This window comes from Ascaphus truei, chromosome 1, assembly GCF_040206685.1.
Source record: "Ascaphus truei isolate aAscTru1 chromosome 1, aAscTru1.hap1, whole genome shotgun sequence".
Lineage (NCBI taxonomy): Eukaryota > Metazoa > Chordata > Amphibia > Anura > Ascaphidae > Ascaphus > Ascaphus truei.
Window position 1 is genome coordinate 19,459,896 of NC_134483.1, and position 16,942 is coordinate 19,476,837.

The following is a 16,942-nucleotide window of genomic DNA, read 5'->3' on the forward strand; positions in this document are numbered from 1 at the left end:
GTCTTGCTGCACGGGTGCACCAGTGCTACAGCGCAAAAGTCCTGAGCGGGCAAGGGAATCCACCGTTTCAGCGCAGGAACCAGGACACGGCCTCTCTATATTAGGGAAAGAGTAGGCCCCAGGAACCAGGAAGCTGTAGATACAGGGAAACCTCCGCTTCAGTGCAGGAATCCAGGAGACTGCAGAACGCAGGGACGAAACCTCTACTTAGTGCAGGAATCCAGGAGGCTGAAGGACGCAGGGACGAAACCTCTGCTATCAGCATAAGGGAACAAGCGGCTTGAAGGGAGCTGAAGGATGCAGGACGTAACCTGAAATCAGCATTGGAGAACAAACGGCTTGAAGGAAGCTGAAGGACGCAGGGCGTGACCTGGTATCAGCAAAGGGGAACAAGCGAGAGCTTGTGGCAAAACAGTTGACATCCAGTTAGGACTATGCTCGGCAAGGAGCATTATGGGCAAGCAATACTTAAAGGCCAGCGGGCCAATCCCCGGCGGGGGTGTGAAGGTACTGCCCCTAATGAGTGAATGCAAGTATAGTTTGCAATGAAAGGCTGCACAGCTGCAGTAGATACCAGAGGGAGTGTGTATTGCTTTGAGTGAATCCAGGCTGCAGCAAACCTCAGGAAAGCTGTTCCAGAACTGCACCGGTCTGCAAGGTAAGGTAACCAGTAAACCGTGGAGCGGATTCCTTACAGTACCCCCCCCTTCACGCGAGACCTCCGGGCGAACATGAGCACTCATAGAGTTGGAGGCCCGGGAATTGTTGCTGAACCGTCTAGGATTGGGGCTAGAGTCGTACTCCAGAGACTCATGATTAGTCCTTAGTGTACCCCCACCCCCCGGTGAGAACTTTGGCCAGACAGGACCATCCATGGGCCTTGGGGACATTGAGTTGTTCCTAAAATTCTTTAGGTAGAAAGGGCATCCGTAAACGAGCAGTTCTTTGGTGAGTACAGTTCTAGGATATAAGATTGATGGAAACATCCTTGGTACATGGCTTGCCTCGCAAAATGTCTTGGAAATCCAGGGCTGTGAAGAACCAGAGAGTTCCAGAGCAAAAACGGTAGAAGAACCCCCACTGAAAGCCCAGTCTTTAATAAAGGAACCTGAATCTAGGATCAGCGGCCCTGATAGTTGATCGAATACACCAGGAGAAACTTTGTAACAGAAAAAGTCTTGGCTGACCACTGCATGTTGGAATTTGCGAGGAATTTTTCCTCTAGAAGGCTCCCAGGTAATGGTTAGTAAGGGTATAGGCTGGTTAGAAGCATCTCCCGGTATTGGTATGGAAGGTGACAAGGCAAGCAGTAAACCAGGCATAGGGACCGAAATCTTGGGATACGTACAGAGTATTTCCAACTGAGAGGAAATAACAGGGGCAACCGAAAATTCCGAGGGACAAAACCATGGTTTAGCAGGAGCAGAGAAGCAAACAACAGTAGAGTTCTCCAATACTGGGAAATCTTCATTGGGAGATAATATTGTCAGTGAATCAGGAATAGTCCTTGGGATCTTCAAATCAGTAGCTTGAGAAAAAGGCAGAGCCAGGGTAGTGGTGGGAGGGAAGCTAACATCAGAAGCTGAAGTCTGTACCTCAGTGACAGGGCCCTGAGAATCAACAAGCAGCAAGTATGAACTATGAAAACTCTTAATGACATGCACCTTAGGAGTACAAAGAGTCTTCTCTAAAACTGCAATGGCCCTAACCACAGGGGTACCTAACCTGACAAAAACATGAATTGGTGTGTTTTCTAGTGCAAAATCTCTGATCACAGGACTCCTAACCGATAGTGAGGGTATCTGGGTTTGATTAGGGAAAAAATCAGATGTATTGATAAGTGACATAGAAACACTTACTGAGATTCTAAATTTGCTGGACATGTGAGAAAAAATACCCTTTAAGACAGGAGCTTTAATCTCCCCCCCCGAGTAACCCCATGTTTGCTGGGACATATTTAGACACAGTACTGAGGGACTGGGTTTCAGCAAAGGCAGGACAGCTAAAAAGCTCAGATTTAAACCCCAGGACTTGTAATATGTGCATGGTGTCCTCAGACAGTACTAAGGGAGTGACCGCAGATATGCTGATCCCCAAAGGATTAGCCTGGAGAGAGAAATCAGGAGAGCCCCCAGACAGGATACCCCTTATAGAAAGAGCCTCAGAATCAGAAGGAGAATCATTACCTCTCAGAGTCTCAAAACTAGTAAGACACAATTCAGCGAAAAGGGAAACAGTATGCAAGCTTTTTACTGATCTATATGAAAAAGCGTCACTTTTGGGAGAAAACCGTGCGTCCGCAAACATTCCTGGGAACACAATATGAACCCCAGGAGAGACATACAGACTACTGTATGCCTTTAACCCTAAGCTTAAAGAGGAGGAGAACTCAGACAGTACACGGGGGTTAATCATAACTGTACTGGTCTCTGAAGTAGGTATTTGGTAAGGAATGTCTGGGAAACCAGAACTTACTGCAGACTCCATAATGTGGGAACTATGCGCTGAAGCAGGGATCACCGCTATGTGGGCGACAGGCTGGTTCAGTGAAATACCCGGGAGAAGGAACTCTGCGACTAAGCTTAGGGAAAAACCTGACTCCTGAATACATTTAACAGGAACCAGAACTTTAGCCGAAGTCTCCGGAGACGAAACTGCGGAAACTTGAGCTGAAGCAGGGGATTTATAGCAAAGAATATCTAGAGACTCCGTACGGTTATGGGAATCCCTCAATGCAACCTCTGCTGTCTGACTTGTGGACTCATTCTCTGAGGCTACAACGAAGGCATTAACTTGGAGGCAGCAAGAATTTACAGGGGTTAATGCAGACAATGCCTGAGAGTAATACATAGGTAACCTTTTCTCTGTATTAGAAGAGAGCAGGAATCTCTCGTCTGAAGCTAGGGGCGTGACCGTGGCTGACAGAGAACAGGGATTTACCAAAGGAAACTCAGAGAGCTGCCCCACAGAGGTTAATACAGAAATAACCCTGGGAACAGAACTTAGGGATTCTTTCTCTGACGGGGAAAACGCGCAGGACTGTCTAGCAGAGTTTAAAGCTGGAAAACCCTCAAGACCTAGAGAGAGGGATTCAAAGCTAGAAATAGGAGAACTAAGGGACTTATTCTCTGATACAAGAACCTTAGTGTTAGTTAGTGACACATATGTGTTCTCCAAGGGGACCTCACAGGACTGATCGGCAGGGGTTAATGTAGACATATCATTAGTGTCAGGGAACCCAGGCATACAATCAGAGCTTGGGACTGTGGCAGTTACTACGTTGGGAGATATTGGTAATAGTTCTGTTTGGTCATCTCCCGGAGAGAGAGATACGTCCCCCGGTTTAGCAACAGGACTGGTAGCCGAGGGATACCACCAAACGACGGCGTGAGCGGCTAAGAGACGATCCTGTTTTAACAAGCAATCATCCAATGCACGGGAAAGTAAATGCAGCGTCTCGTGAGCGAGAGCCACCATGACGGAAGGTTCCGGGAATACTATAGGAATGTCCAAGGATAAAGTCAGGGCATTGAGTGTACTACAGGCGTTGACCAGTTCCACAGGACTCAGCTCCTCCCCAGTTAAAGGGGAATAAGGGGAGCAAGCAATGTTAGCAATGGCCAAAACACTGGCCAGATACTGTTTTAAGTCTCTGAGGCAGTAAGCCTTATAAACCAGATTATTACGGCATTTCTTTTGCAAGGGAGTCAAGCCCTCCAACATAAACGGATCTTCCATCAGAGGTATTATATCGCACAAATAATTATTCTCAAACTGGGACTGGTCTACAGGCTGGGACAGGTTTTTAGGAAAAAACTTACCAACCCACACCTCAGCGGGGTCCGAGTTTGTAGGGCCGAGCATACTGTCAGGGTTCTGCTCGCCACAAACCAGGGTCGGACCGCGAGGCTGAGGTGGGGTTGTAAAAGCACCGACCTGAGACCGCGCAGGCTGATCCGGATTGCGCAGTTCGTAGTCATATGTCGCAGGATCAGGATTGGAGAAGACAGCGTCGTCGTTGTACAAGCCAGGGTCAGAACAGGAGACGTCAGGATAAACATTGTCCATGCAGGAGTTCGGCAATAAGGAGATAGGAGAAACCCGCTTCAGCTTAGGAGCGCGGGGTTGGCCTTTGCGCGAGCGACGACCATGGCCCATGGTGCTGGTCACAGGAGATGGTAGGCAGACCAGAATAGCACACCGTCTTGCTGCACGGGTGCACCAGTGCTACAGCGCAAAAGTCCTGAGCGGGCAAGGGAATCCACCGTTTCAGCGCAGGAACCAGGACACGGCCTCTCTATATTAGGGAAAGAGTAGGCCCCAGGAACCAGGAAGCTGTAGATACAGGGAAACCTCCGCTTCAGTGCAGGAATCCAGGAGACTGCAGAACGCAGGGACGAAACCTCTACTTAGTGCAGGAATCCAGGAGGCTGAAGGACGCAGGGACGAAACCTCTGCTATCAGCATAAGGGAACAAGCGGCTTGAAGGGAGCTGAAGGATGCAGGACGTAACCTGAAATCAGCATTGGAGAACAAACGGCTTGAAGGAAGCTGAAGGACGCAGGGCGTGACCTGGTATCAGCAAAGGGGAACAAGCGAGAGCTTGTGGCAAAACAGTTGACATCCAGTTAGGACTATGCTCGGCAAGGAGCATTATGGGCAAGCAATACTTAAAGGCCAGCGGGCCAATCCCCGGCGGGGGTGTGAAGGTACTGCCCCTAATGAGTGAATGCAAGTATAGTTTGCAATGAAAGGCTGCACAGCTGCAGTAGATACCAGAGGGAGTGTGTATTGCTTTGAGTGAATCCAGGCTGCAGCAAACCTCAGGAAAGCTGTTCCAGAACTGCACCGGTCTGCAAGGTAAGGTAACCAGTAAACCGTGGAGCGGATTCCTTACAGTACCCCCCCCTTCACGCGAGACCTCCGGGCGAACATGAGCACTCATAGAGTTGGAGGCCCGGGAATTGTTGCTGAACCGTCTAGGATTGGGGCTAGAGTCGTACTCCAGAGACTCATGATTAGTCCTTAGTGTACCCCCACCCCCCGGTGAGAACTTTGGCCAGACAGGACCATCCATGGGCCTTGGGGACATTGAGTTGTTCCTAAAATTCTTTAGGTAGAAAGGGCATCCGTAAACGAGCAGTTCTTTGGTGAGTACAGTTCTAGGATATAAGATTGATGGAAACATCCTTGGTACATGGCTTGCCTCGCAAAATGTCTTGGAAATCCAGGGCTGTGAAGAACCAGAGAGTTCCAGAGCAAAAACGGTAGAAGAACCCCCACTGAAAGCCCAGTCTTTAATAAAGGAACCTGAATCTAGGATCAGCGGCCCTGATAGTTGATCGAATACACCAGGAGAAACTTTGTAACAGAAAAAGTCTTGGCTGACCACTGCATGTTGGAATTTGCGAGGAATTTTTCCTCTAGAAGGCTCCCAGGTAATGGTTAGTAAGGGTATAGGCTGGTTAGAAGCATCTCCCGGTATTGGTATGGAAGGTGACAAGGCAAGCAGTAAACCAGGCATAGGGACCGAAATCTTGGGATACGTACAGAGTATTTCCAACTGAGAGGAAATAACAGGGGCAACCGAAAATTCCGAGGGACAAAACCATGGTTTAGCAGGAGCAGAGAAGCAAACAACAGTAGAGTTCTCCAATACTGGGAAATCTTCATTGGGAGATAATATTGTCAGTGAATCAGGAATAGTCCTTGGGATCTTCAAATCAGTAGCTTGAGAAAAAGGCAGAGCCAGGGTAGTGGTGGGAGGGAAGCTAACATCAGAAGCTGAAGTCTGTACCTCAGTGACAGGGCCCTGAGAATCAACAAGCAGCAAGTATGAACTATGAAAACTCTTAATGACATGCACCTTAGGAGTACAAAGAGTCTTCTCTAAAACTGCAATGGCCCTAACCACAGGGGTACCTAACCTGACAAAAACATGAATTGGTGTGTTTTCTAGTGCAAAATCTCTGATCACAGGACTCCTAACCGATAGTGAGGGTATCTGGGTTTGATTAGGGAAAAAATCAGATGTATTGATAAGTGACATAGAAACACTTACTGAGATTCTAAATTTGCTGGACATGTGAGAAAAAATACCCTTTAAGACAGGAGCTTTAATCTCCCCCCCCGAGTAACCCCATGTTTGCTGGGACATATTTAGACACAGTACTGAGGGACTGGGTTTCAGCAAAGGCAGGACAGCTAAAAAGCTCAGATTTAAACCCCAGGACTTGTAATATGTGCATGGTGTCCTCAGACAGTACTAAGGGAGTGACCGCAGATATGCTGATCCCCAAAGGATTAGCCTGGAGAGAGAAATCAGGAGAGCCCCCAGACAGGATACCCCTTATAGAAAGAGCCTCAGAATCAGAAGGAGAATCATTACCTCTCAGAGTCTCAAAACTAGTAAGACACAATTCAGCGAAAAGGGAAACAGTATGCAAGCTTTTTACTGATCTATATGAAAAAGCGTCACTTTTGGGAGAAAACCGTGCGTCCGCAAACATTCCTGGGAACACAATATGAACCCCAGGAGAGACATACAGACTACTGTATGCCTTTAACCCTAAGCTTAAAGAGGAGGAGAACTCAGACAGTACACGGGGGTTAATCATAACTGTACTGGTCTCTGAAGTAGGTATTTGGTAAGGAATGTCTGGGAAACCAGAACTTACTGCAGACTCCATAATGTGGGAACTATGCGCTGAAGCAGGGATCACCGCTATGTGGGCGACAGGCTGGTTCAGTGAAATACCCGGGAGAAGGAACTCTGCGACTAAGCTTAGGGAAAAACCTGACTCCTGAATACATTTAACAGGAACCAGAACTTTAGCCGAAGTCTCCGGAGACGAAACTGCGGAAACTTGAGCTGAAGCAGGGGATTTATAGCAAAGAATATCTAGAGACTCCGTACGGTTATGGGAATCCCTCAATGCAACCTCTGCTGTCTGACTTGTGGACTCATTCTCTGAGGCTACAACGAAGGCATTAACTTGGAGGCAGCAAGAATTTACAGGGGTTAATGCAGACAATGCCTGAGAGTAATACATAGGTAACCTTTTCTCTGTATTAGAAGAGAGCAGGAATCTCTCGTCTGAAGCTAGGGGCGTGACCGTGGCTGACAGAGAACAGGGATTTACCAAAGGAAACTCAGAGAGCTGCCCCACAGAGGTTAATACAGAAATAACCCTGGGAACAGAACTTAGGGATTCTTTCTCTGACGGGGAAAACGCGCAGGACTGTCTAGCAGAGTTTAAAGCTGGAAAACCCTCAAGACCTAGAGAGAGGGATTCAAAGCTAGAAATAGGAGAACTAAGGGACTTATTCTCTGATACAAGAACCTTAGTGTTAGTTAGTGACACATATGTGTTCTCCAAGGGGACCTCACAGGACTGATCGGCAGGGGTTAATGTAGACATATCATTAGTGTCAGGGAACCCAGGCATACAATCAGAGCTTGGGACTGTGGCAGTTACTACGTTGGGAGATATTGGTAATAGTTCTGTTTGGTCATCTCCCGGAGAGAGAGATACGTCCCCCGGTTTAGCAACAGGACTGGTAGCCGAGGGATACCACCAAACGACGGCGTGAGCGGCTAAGAGACGATCCTGTTTTAACAAGCAATCATCCAATGCACGGGAAAGTAAATGCAGCGTCTCGTGAGCGAGAGCCACCATGACGGAAGGTTCCGGGAATACTATAGGAATGTCCAAGGATAAAGTCAGGGCATTGAGTGTACTACAGGCGTTGACCAGTTCCACAGGACTCAGCTCCTCCCCAGTTAAAGGGGAATAAGGGGAGCAAGCAATGTTAGCAATGGCCAAAACACTGGCCAGATACTGTTTTAAGTCTCTGAGGCAGTAAGCCTTATAAACCAGATTATTACGGCATTTCTTTTGCAAGGGAGTCAAGCCCTCCAACATAAACGGATCTTCCATCAGAGGTATTATATCGCACAAATAATTATTCTCAAACTGGGACTGGTCTACAGGCTGGGACAGGTTTTTAGGAAAAAACTTACCAACCCACACCTCAGCGGGGTCCGAGTTTGTAGGGCCGAGCATACTGTCAGGGTTCTGCTCGCCACAAACCAGGGTCGGACCGCGAGGCTGAGGTGGGGTTGTAAAAGCACCGACCTGAGACCGCGCAGGCTGATCCGGATTGCGCAGTTCGTAGTCATATGTCGCAGGATCAGGATTGGAGAAGACAGCGTCGTCGTTGTACAAGCCAGGGTCAGAACAGGAGACGTCAGGATAAACATTGTCCATGCAGGAGTTCGGCAATAAGGAGATAGGAGAAACCCGCTTCAGCTTAGGAGCGCGGGGTTGGCCTTTGCGCGAGCGACGACCATGGCCCATGGTGCTGGTCACAGGAGATGGTAGGCAGACCAGAATAGCACACCGTCTTGCTGCACGGGTGCACCAGTGCTACAGCGCAAAAGTCCTGAGCGGGCAAGGGAATCCACCGTTTCAGCGCAGGAACCAGGACACGGCCTCTCTATATTAGGGAAAGAGTAGGCCCCAGGAACCAGGAAGCTGTAGATACAGGGAAACCTCCGCTTCAGTGCAGGAATCCAGGAGACTGCAGAACGCAGGGACGAAACCTCTACTTAGTGCAGGAATCCAGGAGGCTGAAGGACGCAGGGACGAAACCTCTGCTATCAGCATAAGGGAACAAGCGGCTTGAAGGGAGCTGAAGGATGCAGGACGTAACCTGAAATCAGCATTGGAGAACAAACGGCTTGAAGGAAGCTGAAGGACGCAGGGCGTGACCTGGTATCAGCAAAGGGGAACAAGCGAGAGCTTGTGGCAAAACAGTTGACATCCAGTTAGGACTATGCTCGGCAAGGAGCATTATGGGCAAGCAATACTTAAAGGCCAGCGGGCCAATCCCCGGCGGGGGTGTGAAGGTACTGCCCCTAATGAGTGAATGCAAGTATAGTTTGCAATGAAAGGCTGCACAGCTGCAGTAGATACCAGAGGGAGTGTGTATTGCTTTGAGTGAATCCAGGCTGCAGCAAACCTCAGGAAAGCTGTTCCAGAACTGCACCGGTCTGCAAGGTAAGGTAACCAGTAAACCGTGGAGCGGATTCCTTACAGTACCCCCCCCTTCACGCGAGACCTCCGGGCGAACATGAGCACTCATAGAGTTGGAGGCCCGGGAATTGTTGCTGAACCGTCTAGGATTGGGGCTAGAGTCGTACTCCAGAGACTCATGATTAGTCCTTAGTGTACCCCCACCCCCCGGTGAGAACTTTGGCCAGACAGGACCATCCATGGGCCTTGGGGACATTGAGTTGTTCCTAAAATTCTTTAGGTAGAAAGGGCATCCGTAAACGAGCAGTTCTTTGGTGAGTACAGTTCTAGGATATAAGATTGATGGAAACATCCTTGGTACATGGCTTGCCTCGCAAAATGTCTTGGAAATCCAGGGCTGTGAAGAACCAGAGAGTTCCAGAGCAAAAACGGTAGAAGAACCCCCACTGAAAGCCCAGTCTTTAATAAAGGAACCTGAATCTAGGATCAGCGGCCCTGATAGTTGATCGAATACACCAGGAGAAACTTTGTAACAGAAAAAGTCTTGGCTGACCACTGCATGTTGGAATTTGCGAGGAATTTTTCCTCTAGAAGGCTCCCAGGTAATGGTTAGTAAGGGTATAGGCTGGTTAGAAGCATCTCCCGGTATTGGTATGGAAGGTGACAAGGCAAGCAGTAAACCAGGCATAGGGACCGAAATCTTGGGATACGTACAGAGTATTTCCAACTGAGAGGAAATAACAGGGGCAACCGAAAATTCCGAGGGACAAAACCATGGTTTAGCAGGAGCAGAGAAGCAAACAACAGTAGAGTTCTCCAATACTGGGAAATCTTCATTGGGAGATAATATTGTCAGTGAATCAGGAATAGTCCTTGGGATCTTCAAATCAGTAGCTTGAGAAAAAGGCAGAGCCAGGGTAGTGGTGGGAGGGAAGCTAACATCAGAAGCTGAAGTCTGTACCTCAGTGACAGGGCCCTGAGAATCAACAAGCAGCAAGTATGAACTATGAAAACTCTTAATGACATGCACCTTAGGAGTACAAAGAGTCTTCTCTAAAACTGCAATGGCCCTAACCACAGGGGTACCTAACCTGACAAAAACATGAATTGGTGTGTTTTCTAGTGCAAAATCTCTGATCACAGGACTCCTAACCGATAGTGAGGGTATCTGGGTTTGATTAGGGAAAAAATCAGATGTATTGATAAGTGACATAGAAACACTTACTGAGATTCTAAATTTGCTGGACATGTGAGAAAAAATACCCTTTAAGACAGGAGCTTTAATCTCCCCCCCCGAGTAACCCCATGTTTGCTGGGACATATTTAGACACAGTACTGAGGGACTGGGTTTCAGCAAAGGCAGGACAGCTAAAAAGCTCAGATTTAAACCCCAGGACTTGTAATATGTGCATGGTGTCCTCAGACAGTACTAAGGGAGTGACCGCAGATATGCTGATCCCCAAAGGATTAGCCTGGAGAGAGAAATCAGGAGAGCCCCCAGACAGGATACCCCTTATAGAAAGAGCCTCAGAATCAGAAGGAGAATCATTACCTCTCAGAGTCTCAAAACTAGTAAGACACAATTCAGCGAAAAGGGAAACAGTATGCAAGCTTTTTACTGATCTATATGAAAAAGCGTCACTTTTGGGAGAAAACCGTGCGTCCGCAAACATTCCTGGGAACACAATATGAACCCCAGGAGAGACATACAGACTACTGTATGCCTTTAACCCTAAGCTTAAAGAGGAGGAGAACTCAGACAGTACACGGGGGTTAATCATAACTGTACTGGTCTCTGAAGTAGGTATTTGGTAAGGAATGTCTGGGAAACCAGAACTTACTGCAGACTCCATAATGTGGGAACTATGCGCTGAAGCAGGGATCACCGCTATGTGGGCGACAGGCTGGTTCAGTGAAATACCCGGGAGAAGGAACTCTGCGACTAAGCTTAGGGAAAAACCTGACTCCTGAATACATTTAACAGGAACCAGAACTTTAGCCGAAGTCTCCGGAGACGAAACTGCGGAAACTTGAGCTGAAGCAGGGGATTTATAGCAAAGAATATCTAGAGACTCCGTACGGTTATGGGAATCCCTCAATGCAACCTCTGCTGTCTGACTTGTGGACTCATTCTCTGAGGCTACAACGAAGGCATTAACTTGGAGGCAGCAAGAATTTACAGGGGTTAATGCAGACAATGCCTGAGAGTAATACATAGGTAACCTTTTCTCTGTATTAGAAGAGAGCAGGAATCTCTCGTCTGAAGCTAGGGGCGTGACCGTGGCTGACAGAGAACAGGGATTTACCAAAGGAAACTCAGAGAGCTGCCCCACAGAGGTTAATACAGAAATAACCCTGGGAACAGAACTTAGGGATTCTTTCTCTGACGGGGAAAACGCGCAGGACTGTCTAGCAGAGTTTAAAGCTGGAAAACCCTCAAGACCTAGAGAGAGGGATTCAAAGCTAGAAATAGGAGAACTAAGGGACTTATTCTCTGATACAAGAACCTTAGTGTTAGTTAGTGACACATATGTGTTCTCCAAGGGGACCTCACAGGACTGATCGGCAGGGGTTAATGTAGACATATCATTAGTGTCAGGGAACCCAGGCATACAATCAGAGCTTGGGACTGTGGCAGTTACTACGTTGGGAGATATTGGTAATAGTTCTGTTTGGTCATCTCCCGGAGAGAGAGATACGTCCCCCGGTTTAGCAACAGGACTGGTAGCCGAGGGATACCACCAAACGACGGCGTGAGCGGCTAAGAGACGATCCTGTTTTAACAAGCAATCATCCAATGCACGGGAAAGTAAATGCAGCGTCTCGTGAGCGAGAGCCACCATGACGGAAAGTTCCGGGAATACTATAGGAATGTCCAAGGATAAAGTCAGGGCATTGAGTGTACTACAGGCGTTGACCAGTTCCACAGGACTCAGCTCCTCCCCAGTTAAAGGGGAATAAGGGGAGCAAGCAATGTTAGCAATGGCCAAAACACTGGCCAGATACTGTTTTAAGTCTCTGAGGCAGTAAGCCTTATAAACCAGATTATTACGGCATTTCTTTTGCAAGGGAGTCAAGCCCTCCAACATAAACGGATCTTCCATCAGAGGTATTATATCGCACAAATAATTATTCTCAAACTGGGACTGGTCTACAGGCTGGGACAGGTTTTTAGGAAAAAACTTACCAACCCACACCTCAGCGGGGTCCGAGTTTGTAGGGCCGAGCATACTGTCAGGGTTCTGCTCGCCACAAACCAGGGTCGGACCGCGAGGCTGAGGTGGGGTTGTAAAAGCACCGACCTGAGACCGCGCAGGCTGATCCGGATTGCGCAGTTCGTAGTCATATGTCGCAGGATCAGGATTGGAGAAGACAGCGTCGTCGTTGTACAAGCCAGGGTCAGAACAGGAGACGTCAGGATAAACATTGTCCATGCAGGAGTTCGGCAATAAGGAGATAGGAGAAACCCGCTTCAGCTTAGGAGCGCGGGGTTGGCCTTTGCGCGAGCGACGACCATGGCCCATGGTGCTGGTCACAGGAGATGGTAGGCAGACCAGAATAGCACACCGTCTTGCTGCACGGGTGCACCAGTGCTACAGCGCAAAAGTCCTGAGCGGGCAAGGGAATCCACCGTTTCAGCGCAGGAACCAGGACACGGCCTCTCTATATTAGGGAAAGAGTAGGCCCCAGGAACCAGGAAGCTGTAGATACAGGGAAACCTCCGCTTCAGTGCAGGAATCCAGGAGACTGCAGAACGCAGGGACGAAACCTCTACTTAGTGCAGGAATCCAGGAGGCTGAAGGACGCAGGGACGAAACCTCTGCTATCAGCATAAGGGAACAAGCGGCTTGAAGGGAGCTGAAGGATGCAGGACGTAACCTGAAATCAGCATTGGAGAACAAACGGCTTGAAGGAAGCTGAAGGACGCAGGGCGTGACCTGGTATCAGCAAAGGGGAACAAGCGAGAGCTTGTGGCAAAACAGTTGACATCCAGTTAGGACTATGCTCGGCAAGGAGCATTATGGGCAAGCAATACTTAAAGGCCAGCGGGCCAATCCCCGGCGGGGGTGTGAAGGTACTGCCCCTAATGAGTGAATGCAAGTATAGTTTGCAATGAAAGGCTGCACAGCTGCAGTAGATACCAGAGGGAGTGTGTATTGCTTTGAGTGAATCCAGGCTGCAGCAAACCTCAGGAAAGCTGTTCCAGAACTGCACCGGTCTGCAAGGTAAGGTAACCAGTAAACCGTGGAGCGGATTCCTTACAGTAATCTAATGGTTCATGAGGCATTCTCATAAATGTTACTTATAATATCAATGTATATTTCTTATTAATGCATTAAAAACTGCTGAACTGTAGACAGAATCAAATGCTTTTTTTGTAATCTACGAATCCTAAACTGAGCGGTAGATCATATTCCTCTCTTTGGAAAATCACTTCTTGAACGACTTGGACCACTTGGACTTGTTTTGTATCCACGGCGGAATCCTTGTTCTCTAGTCTGGGTGAAGTTCAGAGACTTTTGCAGCCGGTTTAGAGAGTATCTTCGAAAAAATATTGTAAGTAGAGAGTGCTCTGTAGTTTTTTAAATCTTTTTTGTCTCCTCGCTTGTGGTTGAGGATAACTATGACATTTCTCTATTGTTCTGGAATTTTCCAGTTCTTCAAGAAGCATGTGAAGAGTTTTGCAAAGATTTCTTCCTCTTCTTCCCCAGCTTTTTGCAAGACTTCAGTTGTAATTAAATCTTCCCCAGGGCCCTTCCCATTCTTAATGGATTTTATTGCCTTAGCTACTTTTCCGGGAAGGACGCATGGTGCATCATTGGTTTGTTCTCTCTCTACCTCTGCTGGATTGTGCCCTGTGTTGTCTGTGTTCTCCTCACCCCTATCACATGCAGCACTTATCATCTGAGATCTTAATCCAAAAGACTGTTCGTGGTCCCAAGGCTCAACAAAGTATACGGCAGCTCCTCCTCTTACCGTGCACCCCAAAACTGGAACAACCTACTAAAGACTCTCACAGCCACCACCAGTCTAATTTCTTTCAAAACTAAGGCTGTCTCACATTTTAATCTGGTCTGTAACTGTTACATACACCTATAATATATATTATCTTTAACTGTGCATGAATGTCTTGTATATAATGTATACCCTGTTCATTTATTTAACTGTATTTGTAACCATGTATTATTTGTCATCTTAACTCTATGCCCAGGACATACTTGAAAACGAGAGGTACCTCTCAATGCATTACTTCCTGGTAAAACATTTAATAAATACAAAATAAATAAATACAATTTCATGTAGAAGTCCCCCCTCCCGTTCTCTCCCCCCTCCCGTTCTCTCCCCCCTCCCGTTCTCTCCCCCTCTATCCATATTTCAGGGTCTGGAATTCTGGGCGAATCGAATGTATAAGCATTCGCGGGCAGCTGTTCTGACATTTGCAGAAAAGAAGGAAGAAGGGAAAATGAGGGCGGTTTCGGGAAAATTCACCCACATTTTTTACTGTCCAAGGAGCCTGAGAATGTACATCCATTAGGATAAGTGACTCTCACTTATGAGAGAAGAACAGATACGTGTTTAACTATATAATGTGTTATGTAGGATGTAGCATTGGGGCTCTCTGTCTTTTTGTTTATACTATACATCTAACTACAGATACAATCTATACCGTAATATACACTTTTCATTTGCACACTAAACACACACACACACACACACACACACACACACACACACACACACACACACACACACACACACACACTTAATTGTATATACTGTTACATACAGCTGAGTGAGCCTGTACCTAGAGTGGCTCAGTGAGTAAAGACATTGGTTTTAAAGACACTGGTTTAAAGGGGAACCTGGTTCAATTCCCGGTGTCGGCTCCTTATGACCTTGGGCAAGTCAATTTATCTCCCTGTGCCTCAGGGGCATGGACTGTGTCTGCAAAATGTCTCTGTAAAGTGCTATGTAAACCTAGCAGCGGAATACAAGAACAAACACTTATTATTATTATATTATACCACCACAATGTATATTGAGATTGCACCTTGAAATGTATAAATACATCTACAGCTTTTTTTTACTTCAACTGTCCAAATGGCAATTTGAGTGCCACAGCAGGGTTTCATTGGGCCCTGAACACCACTGGCAGCAAATTAAACTTACCACTGTTGACAAATGTCAACTTCCAAATCACACCCCCAAAAAAATCAAATTGTCTATCTTCACTGAGTGCTAATTGTGAAGTGAATGGAAATCTGTGCATTGTGAACATTTGGCAGGGACATCTTAGCCCTCACTCTATTTACAGTTTCCTTGCTGCTCCTGTCTTCTCTGGGATTTCCCTCTCCTGTTTCCTCTTGGTTCTATTAGTTTCTGTCTTCTGTCTTGTCACTGCATTTATTGTTTCCTCTTCCTGTTTTAGTCTTTGCCTTTGTTTTGTTTCTAGTGACTCTTTTCTACCATGACCTGTTCCATGACCTATGTGCATATACCTTGTTTGAGTTCTAGTTTAGCATTAAAAGTCGCTGCCTGTGTTCTGCTTGCCCAGTTCTGATCCTGCATTCCCATGCTGTAACTGTGTTTCCGCCTCTTCGCTGCCGACCTCTGCCTGTGACCCCGACAACACCTACCCGCCGCCTACCTTTGCCCGTGACCTGACAACACTAACTTGCTGCCTGTCCTGGTCCCCTGCCTATGACCCCGTTACATTTTTGCTTCTGCCTGCCGGTCACTAAGGTCGATCCCGCACCTGCCACCCCAAGAGTCCTTGACAACATTGTATTATCTCATTTCTCCCTATATGGAATAGGGACCTACAGAATGACTCCAATAAAGATAAAAAAAAAAAACAGTGAGACTTATTCCAAATGAGTGACTCACTGAAAATCAGTATATTTTTTGGTGACTGCTTTGTTTTACTGTACAGCTGAAATACTGTACTGGTCACTTAATTGTGGTGCATTGTTTTACAAGCCTTATCTGTGCAATGTGCTCAATAAGTAATCTGAGGCAAACGGCACACCAGTCTTGCTTGATTAAAAAAAATGTTTTTATTCAATCATCAGGACATACAAGTAATTGTGAAAGCAGTTCTACTTATACCCAGACTAAATGCCCAAACACCTGCCGAAACGTCGCTCCACCCACCCGGGCTCCTCACTCACGTAATCGGTCCGATCCCACACCTGGGGGCAGGGGAGGGGGGGGCGCAACCCTATTACCCAAGGGCTATAAACAAAACATAAATAGTTATAATAAAAATCCCTTTTTTGTTTCGGGGTTCAGTGTAGGTATAAGTAGCACTGCTTTCACTATTGTTTGTCACCCTGATGAAGGTGTGGCAGAACACCGAAACGTCAATGATTTGAATAAAACTATATTTTAATCGAACAAGACAGGTGTGCCGTTCAGATGTACTGCACAGTAATCAGCAGAATGCGGTAGCTGCTTTGAATGCTGCACACAAATTATGCACACAGTGTGCATCCTGTCCACGTCTCTACGCGATAGATAATCTACATCCCAACAATCTATTTAATTAGTTCTTTTCCAATGCAGCGGCGCTGACCCGTGTCTGCTTATCTGGGATTCAGCTCCGCACAGAAATAAAACCAGTTGTTTTTCAGGTTTCCTGCCAACCTTTCCTCTGACCTCAATCGGAAATCCAGTGTCAGCGGCAGATTAACAGAATGTACCGAGACGTTGGGTGGGAGCCACATCAACCAACGCAGCCACATTTAAGCTGCAGAAATGTCAGAGGTAACAGCGTCTGACCCGGCCTTTATAAACTGCAAAAATATCTATATTTTTCTTCTAATTTATGACGTGTTTGTAGAAGCAGCCACTTATAAAGCACGGCTTTAATGCACTCCACAAACAGTACTGTCATTTAAGTT

At 47.0% G+C, this 16,942-nt stretch overlaps 1 protein-coding gene across 1 annotated transcript in view; it reads left to right on the forward strand.

The window, feature by feature from the left end:
* LOC142485534 (protein hinderin-like) overlaps positions 1-14,508 on the forward strand; it is a 236,923-nt gene extending 222,415 nt beyond the window's left edge. Inside the window, exon 11 of the mRNA XM_075584487.1 lies at positions 14,419-14,508. Within this exon, the coding sequence (XP_075440602.1) occupies positions 14,419-14,473 (55 nt within the window). The 3' untranslated portion in view covers positions 14,474-14,508. The remainder of the gene's footprint in view (positions 1-14,418) is intronic.
* The last annotated feature ends 2,434 nt before the right edge of the window (positions 14,509-16,942 follow it).